The sequence below is a fragment of the Balaenoptera borealis genome (assembly GCF_965194805.1).
Source record: "Balaenoptera borealis genome assembly, chromosome: 11".
In the NCBI taxonomy this organism is placed as follows: Eukaryota; Metazoa; Chordata; class Mammalia; order Artiodactyla; family Balaenopteridae; genus Balaenoptera; species Balaenoptera borealis.
The window spans coordinates 24,646,401-24,657,333 of record NC_138868.1 but is presented as its reverse complement, the minus strand read 5'-3'; the positions used below and the strand labels follow the sequence as shown (position 1 = coordinate 24,657,333).

At 38.3% G+C, this 10,933-nt stretch overlaps 1 protein-coding gene across 2 annotated transcripts in view; it reads left to right on the top strand.

The window, feature by feature from the left end:
• The first annotated feature begins 145 nt into the window (after positions 1-145).
• The window catches only part of PDHX (pyruvate dehydrogenase complex component X), a 91,632-nt gene continuing 80,844 nt past the window's right edge, over positions 146-10,933 (top strand). Inside the window, exon 1 of one of the 2 annotated variants that reach the window (XM_082343811.1) lies at positions 146-342. In XM_082343811.1, coding sequence (XP_082199937.1) covers positions 189-342 — 154 coding nt within the window. In that variant the 5' untranslated portion in view covers positions 146-188. The remainder of the gene's footprint in view (positions 343-10,933) is intronic. The other variant, XM_082343812.1, reaches the window with a different exon arrangement.

The window sequence follows — 10,933 nt, the reverse complement described above, 5'->3', positions numbered from 1 at the left end:
GGAGCGGCCTGACCAGGAGGCGGGGCCAAGCGGTTGGAGGCGGGGCTAGAAGAGCTTGAGTCCAAGGCTCAGAGGGGCGGCTGGCGTCCAGGGGGCGTGTCCAACAGGATGGGAGGCGGGGCCTGAGAGGGCCTTGCTGACTGGGCGATCAGGCTGTGCAAAGGGCAGCCCGGGAGAAGGCCGGGAAGATGGCGGCCTCCTGGAGGCTACGCTGTGATCCGCGGCTGCTGCGTTGCCTTCTGGGCTTCTCCCGAAGCCCAGGGCTGGTTAAGGGGGCTGCTGGGCGGTCTGTCGGCCGTGGAGCTAGTTGGAGATGGTTTCACAGCACGAAGTGGCTGCGGGGTGAGTGGCTGGGGCTCGCTCAGCTTCTGTGTATCGGAGCAATGGGCCTGGGGCTGGAGCTTTTTGATTGAAGGCCTGCATCTGGGTGTGAGTTGCCAGGGGCTCACTGTTCCCTTGGCTTTTTCTCGGGGAGGAGTCTGCTGACTTGGCCTACTGCATGCCGCAAAGGGCTTTTGGGGAAACTAGGAGAACTTGATTCCGTCCCTGGCCGCCTGGTTGATATGGCTTCTCCGTGACCTTGCCTTGGAATTTGGGTTGTGAGGCATCTCTCAGGCCTCTTCCCAGTGACATTTCATGTTTCTTTAGAGTTGTTAGGTTGACCAAGTTTGTTGAGATTCAAACGTCACCGTTAGCCGTTTTTATTCATTCTCCTGACCCGTCTCTATTGGGAGACCTTCGAGGCCACTTGGGTTGCTCCACGCGACGACTATGGTAAAGGACCCAATTTGTAAATGTCCAGCCATTAGACATAGGTCGGGAAGAATGTTTAACCAAAACATGAGCCTGAAAGAGTGAAAATTTAGGAGGGGAATCTTACCAAGAAGGTGTCAACTTAAAGACATACAACATAAGAGTTGTGAGTTTTAAGTTTTATTCAGCGGCTTACTGACGATTATAGCCCGGGCGACAGCCACTCAGCTCCGAGGAACTGCTCTGCAGAGGTAGGGGGGAAGCCAGATTGTATATGAATTTTTTTGTCTAGGAAATACACACAGTCAAGCATATATCTTGGTAAAAGATTACTGCTAATTACAAAGAACGGATATCTCATGTTAATGGTTTTAGTATATTTCTACAAATAGGAAGATGTAAGAATCCAGGGTCATTGAAATTCTTCCTGAGATATGCTTCGAACTATCTAAGGGCCTGTTTATCCAAAGCAGAGTGCTTCATCCTGAATTCCTCTCAGGTCGCACTGTGGCTGGGCAACTTCAGTGGGTTATGACTTAACCCTTGTAGAACTGGATAGTCATTGAAATTCTTCTTTGTTCACAAAATTTATTATAGAAAGTTGTCATTAAAGAGTGGTATTGACACAATTAACATAATTCTTCCAGTGTTTAACACTATGTAATATAGTGTGCCGGGCATTATTTTTCTTCACATGGGTGGCGGGCAGGTACTGAGTGTATTATTACCTGCGCATCATTCAGTCACTCCACAGGATGAATTGTAATACAAAAAATTAGGTGCAGTAGGCATTACCTACATATTCTGAGCTACTTGAGGCTCAGAAAAAAATATTACACGAAGTTAATGGTAAGATGAGTGCACTGAGATTTTAAGATCCGGTGATGAGACTTTTTTTTTTTTTTTAAGAAGTGAGATATTCTGGTAATATCTACATTGTGAAATGGTATTTCAGCAACAGTCATGATATTATTTTAAATAAGATACTAAAATTGCAGACTGTGTATAAAAGATGGTAAGACCATTTAAGAGTTAAAGTTTATGTCACTGATCTCTCTGTAAGTTTCTAAGATGATATACTCTTAAATACACTTTATTGTCTTTAGCATCATTTGCCTTTATGAAAAAATGTGTAAATCCCCAAACTATTATGCATGTGTTCATTCTTTTGCTACACTCTTGAGTGGTGATTTCTTTTTGCCCTTGTTCCAAGGTTTCAGAATAAACTGGGATTCATGTAGAATTTAAATTTTATAGTTTAATACCAAGAAGACCGATATTGCAAGCTGAAACCTCTTCTGAAGTGTTTGGTTTATTTCACCCAGAGGAAATAGTTCTGCAGCCATTCTGACATACCTTACAATTCCAGCAGGCTCTTTATAAATGTATCATTCAGTACTAAGTGTATGAAGGAATCAACAGATTCTGTAAACAAAATGGAGTGTATGGTGACTCTTTTTAGTTTTTGTACTTGGTAAGCAGTACATTTACTATAGCTGGTGATCTACTGGATACTTTTCTTCAATCAAGGTCTTTCTTGTGTTAATGAAACATTTCTAGGGAAGAATTAAGGTTGGTAAATTTAAATACAGGAGAGTTTATTTGGGAAACTACTAGCACTGATTTTTAGAGAGGCATAAACCTATTTGAAAACTGATAAAAGCTATACCACTTCTTCAGAAAAATGCATACATGCAAAATTTTGTATGTGATTCCAGGGAATTTGTAGATCTCCCTGTAATTTATCTATAAATGCCACGTAGTCTCCAGGCTATTACCATGAACATTTTGGTCATTTCCTACAGAAAAGAATTGTGCTACTTTGCAAGGGTATTTGCCATGTCTGAGAGCAAGAAAGGTGCGTTTTAATACAGGGGTTCGAACTATAAACAAATGACTCTTGGATACATTTACACAAGTGACTACAACAAAGGCAGTAATTTGGAAATTCTGATTCAGATCTGGGTTTGGGTTAAGTTTGTGCATTTAGGCTCATCCGATCATTCACCTTTACCTAAACATCTGTACTTCTCTTTCCTTTCTTTGCTCATATTGTTCCTTCAAATGGAGTGACCTTCCTTGTGGTTTGAAATTTTTCTTGTTACTTCAGTGCCACCCTCTTAAATCTTTACAGGCTCCTGGCAGGGAATTGATGACACTCTAAAAATGGATAATTTGAGGAGAGTTTTATAAGTGACTACTTTTGTGATTTTAGGGTATAGAGATGGTGCTGTACTAATGGGCTGTTTTGAGTAAGGTGCTGTGACCACCCCTTGGCTTGAAGAGGCATGGGAAGGGAGCACTTCCTGGAACTGGGAAGGAGGGAGCCTGTGGGAGGACCTCTGATGGAGCTGTGCCCTTCAGTTAAAGGATCCAGCCAGGCCAGGCAACCCTACAAGGAGGGTGCTGGGGAAAAAAATATCCTGAACTCACTGTCCTCTCTCCTTTCAGTCTCCTGCTTATTCTGCCCATTGGCGGAACCCAACTGGAGGCCAAAGCAAGGAGGCCTGTTGATGTAGCCCATATAGTAGTATGGGGGAGGGTTGATGAGTAGATCTGGAAGGGCAGATGGGAAATACCTCCCAAACCCACCTGACTCACCCATCAGTCATTACACTTTATATTGATACCTCAGCTTTAGCACTGATGCGATCAAGTACTGGCTTGTGTGTATATGTATGGTAGGTCTCATGCTAAGAGAGGGGAAGAGAGCAAGTGTAGTTTCTACACTTGGAAGAATCAAATGTAGTTTCTTTGGATTGTTTCCCTAGGCCAGTGCTTTGCACAAGAGTAAGCATAGGCTCTTTATAACTGACCTGATTTTTAATGGGATTTTTCTGTCTACATTTGAATAGCTGAATAGGAATCAAGTCTGTGTAGGCTTTTGGGGCACTTTTTATAGAAAGAAAAATGTTCTTTTTGGAACTATGGCATCTAATTTGGATTTTTGAGTTTTTTTACTTGTACTCCTAACTCGAGTCATCCTTGACTCCTGATTTTCATATGCCACATCCAAACTATCAGAAATTCTTGTTGACTCTACCTTTTAAATGTAATCTGACCACTCCTCACCACTTCTGCTACCAACTAGACTGGTCCAAGCTACCACCACCTCTAATCTAGATTATTGCAGGAGTGTCCCAATAGATGTCTCTACCGCCACCCTTGGCCCAGTACAGGCCATTCTCCATGCAGCTTTCAGAGTGCTGCTTTTAAATTATAAATCAGATCATGTTACTCCTCTGCTGAAAACCCTCCAAGAGCTTCTCATTAAACTCAGAATGAAATCTGAAGTCCTTAACTGTGGTTTACAAAGCACAGTATGATATGAATCCTCCACCTCTCTGAGTTCAGCTCTGACCATGCCTCTCCTCACACTCACTCCACTCCAGCACACAGGCTCCCTTGGTGAGTTCTGAACATACCAAGCATGCTCTCTGCTCATTCTTTTTTTTTTTAAACTTTAAAAAAAAAATTATTTATTTTTAATTTATTTTTTTTATGTGGGTAAACATACAATTTATTTTTTCTATGTTCTTATTTTTTAATATTTTTAATTTATTTATTTTTGGCTGCATTGGGTCTTTGTTGCTGCGCCTGGGCTTTCTCTAGTTGCGGCGAGCAGGGGCTACTCTTCGTTGCGGTGTGCGGGCTTCTCATTGCGGTGGCTTCTCTTGTTGTGGAGCACGGGCTCTAGGTGCGTGGGCTTCAGTAGTTGTAGCACGTGGGCTCAGTAGTTGTGGCTCGTGGGCTCTAGAGCACGGGCTCAGTAGTTGTGGTGCACGGGTTTAGCTGCTCTGCGGCATGTGGCATCTTCCCGGACCAGGGCTCAAACCCGTGTCCCCTGCACTGGCAGGCGGATTCTCAACCACTGCGCCACCAGGGAAGCCGTCTGCTCATTCTTGTGCTTGCTGTTTCCTCCGTTTTGAAGGCTCTTCCATCAGAGATTTGCATGGCTTCCTCCATTCAGCTCTACTCACTTTGTCAGAGGACGCCTTCTCTGATCAACCAATAAAATAGTTCCTCTACTGTAACTGGGTCCCCTTACTTTCTTTTCTTAGAAGGATCTGGTCCTTACATGCCATTTCAGTCTCTCAGGACAAGTGTTCTAAGTCAGTAAAGGAGAACAGGTAACACATTCATGGGTATCTTCACTTTGTATTTCAAATCCCATTATTTTAGCTTTTCTGCAGGGTTTATAGTTGTGACCGTCTCAAAGCATGTGCAGTTTTTCTTCTTTTCTTTTTTGTAAATTATAGCCTTGTGAACATAGCCATGTCTGTGGAACTGCAAGCAAGTTCAATTTTTTTATTGTGGTTATTTCTTTTACTTGCTCGAAATTTTTTTCATGTCTTTCCATTGCTATTTAAATAATGTCAAACCCATTAACTAGGTATTAGAGTGTACTAGAAGGTACTATGGCTACCTACTATAAGGCAGTAGTCCCAACATACTTTTTTTAACTTACATGGCCTACTTTTCATTTTCATTATGTTCTACTCTTTAGCCAAACTAAGCTGTAATTCCCACCTCTTTATGAGCATATGATGTTTCCCTCACCTGGAATATCTCTGCTGGTCCCTCACCTTGTTTTATTTGCTCAGCAGATTTTTTAAATTAAAAGTTATTTTTTATTGTAAAATATATATAAAATTTACCATTTTAACTATTTTTAAGTGTTTAGTTCCAGGGCATTAAGAGTTCTCACATTGTGTGCAGCTATTACCACTGTCTCCAGAACTTTTTCATAATCCCAAACTGAAACTCTGTACCCATTAAACAACAACTCCCCATTCTCCCCTCTCCCTAGCCCCTGGTAACCACTGTTCTACTTTCTCTGTGAATTTGCCTCTTCTAGGTACCTCATAAAAGCAGAATCATAAAATATTTGTCTTTTTGTGTCTGGTTTATTTCACTTAGCATAATGTCTTCAAGTTTCATCCATGTTGTTGCAGGTGTCTGAATCTCATCCCTTTTTAAGGCCGAATTACATTTTATTGGATGTATATACCACAATATTTTGTCTATGCATTCATCTATCCATGGACACTTGGGTTGTTTTCACCTTTTGGCCATTGTGAATAATGCTGCTGTGAATATGGTTGTGCAAACACATGTTCGAGTTCCCGCTTTCACTTATTTTGGGTGTATACCCAGAAGTGAGATTGCCTGATCAAATAAATGGTCATTCAATGTTTAATTTTTTGAGGAACCATTGGGTTGTTTTTCCACAGAAGCTGCATTGTTTTACTTTTCCACCAGCAGTGCACAAGGGCTCTAATTTCTCCACATCTTGCCAACACCTTGTTTTCTGGTTTTTTTTTTTTTTGATAATAGCCATTCTAATGAGTATAAAGTGGTACTAGCACACGAATCAAGATTTCCTTTCTTGAACAGCTAGAATCTCGACTTTCAGCTCTTTGGCATTCTCACGGCATGTTTATATGCTACCCTCTAGTACTTGTGTATTTGTCTTGACTTCCCATTTAAACTATATTCCTTTGAGGTCAAGATTCTGGTCTATGTGGGTCTAAGGCTAGGATAGCAGGAGCTCAGTAAGCATTTGTTGAATGCCTGAACTTACCCTTTAGCTTTGGTAGTCAATATGACAGTACCACAGAAAGTAAAACATTTGCCAGTGACATTAACGAGAGTTTGGTTTTCAAATGTTCAATACAGCTAAAAGAGAGTTCAAGAGTTAGTGTACTTTAGCAATGAGGACAAGGCTGGATAAGGTAAAGAGTAGAAAGGAAACCTTCATGTTTAGATTGGGAAGGTGAAAGGAACCTGTGAATCCATCGCTCATTACCTGAGGAAGGAATTGTAAAGTAGGATATTGTGATACATCTAGCCAACTGTCTGGCTGCCTTCAGAGTCTACTCTTAACCTTTTCTGTGCTGCCTATTAATAATAAACAGCTAACATTTTTGAGACTTACTTTTTGCCAGGCCCCATTGTAATGACTTGGCATGTGTAACCTTATTTAGACCTTACCAAACTCTTTATTTTACAGAAGAGGCAATCAGCACAGAATGACTAGGTAACTTGTAGGTGCTGGATTGATAATTTGAACCTAGGCAGTTTGGCTCCAATGCCTGTTCTTTCTCTAAATCACAGTGGTGTGCTGCTGCTTAAGTTAAAAAAAAAAAAAAATTAGTCATTTTATTAAATAATAAAATATTTTAACACAGTCATGCATGCATATAGTTTAAATAGTCAAATGGTACTAAAAGGCTTATAACAATACGGTGGGTCTCTGACCCATCTCTCCCTGCTCCCCCAGTCATCTTCCTCCTTAGAAGCAACAGTTTTTTCTCTTGTTGCTTCTAAGTGTCCTCTGGCATTTGCTCATCTTTCTATTTTATGTTATATATTATCTGTGTATGACTTCTGATCAGTCATCCCCCTGTTTTCCTTCCACCATTCTCCCAATGTAGTTATTTTGCAATTCTTTTTTTTTTTTTTTTTTTGGTGTATGTAATTTGTATAATATTTGTACACAGTTTGTAATCTGACAAACTGACAGAGCCAAGATTCCAATTCAGGTCTATCAGTTTATTTTGCAATTCTTAATTAAATCTATATTCAGTGTTTACACCAAACAAATATGTTTAACTGAGAATTGTCCTATATCGTCCCATATTATGATTGTTACCTTTCTTACTTTTTGCTTTTTTCCAAGTCGTTGCCTTTAAAATTTTTTCTTCAGTTTTCTCTGTAACTATTACTAATTCATCCCACACCATCTAATAGCTTTTTAGCACAATTTCTGGTATTGTCAGTCACTTCAGCTGATCTCTCAGTTAACCTACTTTTGCAGTTTCTGTATACAGTATCTCCAGGTGTGTAGGTTCAACCTCTGTTCCAAAGGTCTTCTCTTTTACCTCTGCAGAGGAAACAACCTCCAGTCTTCGGTTGAATGAGGGTGGTGTTACGCAGCACTTAAATAGCATTCACCCAAACCTCCCACCCCACCGCCCCCAGTATTTCCAGAGGTCCTCAGTACTGCCAGTTCTTGGGCCTTTGGGAAATTCTTGTATAAACCAGGTTGATTATCTCAGCTTTCTCCACTTCTAGTTTAGCATTCAGCTTTCCAGACTCTCTTTAGTCAATTATTACTATCTACATTATTTACTTTTCTGCTTCCAAAATTGTGTTCTATTGTTCCTTCTTTTCTCCTTGTTCTTGTGGGTTTTTGTTTAAAAGTAACAAAAAACAAAGAAATAAAAAGCAGGTATAATAAAACCATCAACTAGAGATAGGTACTATTGTCATTTTGGAGTATATCCTTTCAGTCTTTGTGTACATACAAGCTAAGCAGGTAGAAATTGGATTATGCCATATGTACTGTTTGTGGGCCTCTTCCATTACATTTATTACTCTAAATGCTATTTTCTCACAAACTATTATGCATACATTTTTATTGTTGTTCATTGACATTTTCAATCTATTCTTACACCAAAGTAAGTATTTGTGACATTTTCTATCTATTCTTATGCCAAAATAAGTATTTGAACAAAGAAGACCCATATGACAAGCACTTATCTTTTAAAAAATTGCTTTACCTTTATTCAAAACTGCAGTATTAATATTATTCTGTGCCCTGGTATTGATTTTGAAATTACCTTTACGTCTTATGGCTTTATTTCATCCAGCCTGCAGATGGCAGAATTGTTTTATTTAAGCAGAAATTTTAAAGGTCAATTTTATTTAATGAGTTCTTGCATTGGAAAGAGAGGTGATTAAATGAGAAGCATCTCTTCCTATTAAAAAAGAAGCAAATTAATGTAAGGAACAGAGAGCTGCACTAAAAAAGTACTGGGTAATTTATTTATTCAATTTGTCTGTCTTCATTTCATGGTTTTTGTATTTGGATTATAGTCGTATAAATGGACTAGAGCATGATGTCCAAGCAGTACCATAAGTAAATTGTGGAATTTCCTTAATTACTTCAGTCAGAGTAATGGAGCTTAGATCTGCTTCATTATTAGCCACAAAGCTATTTGTTCTGCATTTGTATTTTAAGAGTTTGCTTATATTAATCTTTTTTTTTTTAATCTGGAAACCTTTTAGAATTCATGTATAGATCATCAATTTAAAGCTTTTATAGGTTTTGCTGAGTGTTTTGAGATAAAAGAAATACTCTAGAGAACAAGAAATTAGATTACTGTGGATTGCTGTAAGATTCAGTGATTGATCAATTGCTCATGTGCCTGATAAGGAAGGTAAAGCAGCAATATACTGAGTGAAAAATTTCAACTTATTGTGTCATTATATTGAGGCAAAAAAAAAAGAGATTAAGACAGTTGTGATGGATTTGTGAGACTCTGCTGTTAAAATCAGTATATTTAAATATAAACTGGAACAATGTACATTACGGTAGTTACCTTAAAAGTTTTTAAATATGTTTTTTAACTGCTATAGAAGGGCAGACTTTATAAGCCATTAGGTATACTTTGTTAGCTTGATGAAAAGAAATAGAACACTAAAATGACTACAAAAGGGTTAAAGTCTAACAAAATTTGGGGTAGTTTTTGGGTACTAATTGAAATAACCTGTGTGACCAGTGGAGTAAAAAAACTGCATTTCCTTCATTCTTACTATAGTTGTGCCCAGTTATGAGTAGGCACTGTAATTGGTGCCCATTTCAAGGCCTCCTCAGTTTGACAGGAAAAAGGTAGAATGTACTTCTTATTGGAATCAGAAGGGAAGCTACATATAATTCCTAATGAAATTAAACAACATTATGTGTAGGTTAAAATTCCAAGGAGTCTAGAAAAGCCCACACTATCTTCAGTAGAATTGACGGCAGCCATTAAGGCCAGATATTAGTTATATATAGCCCTGTCATTCAAAACTGATATTATGATTACATAATTACTGTCCCACTGGAAAAAATACATTTGGAAAAGATGTGTATAATGTTCAGGTTGAAAGAGGATATACTAGAATGAAGTATGCATTATTATTAATAAATTAATGCTTCCTTTTAAAAATCATTTTCTAGCATGAGCATCTGAGGATAGATTAGTTAGATTAATCAGAAAATACATTGCACATTGTACTCTCCATATAAGTCAGTATAAGCCATCAAGAGATAGTACCGAATAATGGAGATGTCCAAAATGTCTTTCTTTGGTTTTTGTCACCTTCATTTCGGAGTAAGGATAATGATCTATTACAGAATTTTTATATTTTATTGTTATTATTCAGAGAAGCAATTTAAATTCATCTATGAAGCGTTGCTGTATGAGGAATGATTATGTTCTTTTTATTTTTAAAATATGAAAATTTTTAAGGTTCTTGATGTGGTAATTCGTAAAACGCAAAAAGTTTCATAATGAAGTACTTAATGTCAGGAAAAATGTGAAGATCTCATAGGTGAGAGATTATAATAGGAGAGAGAATCACAAAATGAATATTAATTGTATCATGGCAACTAGAACCAAGGTATAAAAATATTGAAGAGAGACTTTGTTTTGAGAGAACTGAGTTGATATTTGTCATAAATTGGAATCTGGACATAGAATCATAGAAGTTCATTTATTTTGCTTCTTTGTAGTGGAACTCTATTTGATGTATAAATTTACTGTGTATATGATTTTGAAATATTGCATCTCGTAATGCCAGGCTTGAACTTTTTGATAGAGAGGGATTGTTAGGCTGCCTGATTGGACACGTGAAGAATGCTCACATGGATTTGATATGTCTGGTTTGTTGTGTTTGAATTTCTGGATGAATAGACTATAAATAACCAATGATTAATTAGTTGATAATCCATATTGGTAAGGATTATCAATTAACGGTGAGCAGTAGTACAGTGTAGGAGAGGACAGCCTTGAGAGTTAGGCAGAATTCAAATCCCTTAATCAGTGGATTGTAGTTTTCTCATTGATGAAATGGGCGTGTTGACTTAGAATTTGGTTCGGGCTCTATCATTGTTGGGGTATTGAGAGTGATGATTCTACATTTCTATCCTTGTAGATTGGTACCAATTGAGAAGGCAAAAACCAGACAGATGGAGATCAAAGTAACAGTTTTAATGTTGATGGTTTTGTTGTATTGGAAAATGTGACTTAAATCTGTGGCCTTCTCCAGTTGGACTCCTCAGTACAACCCCTGTTTAGACTTTGGGCTTTTGTTTGAGAGAGACAGTTTGTGTATACAAAGCAAACACACA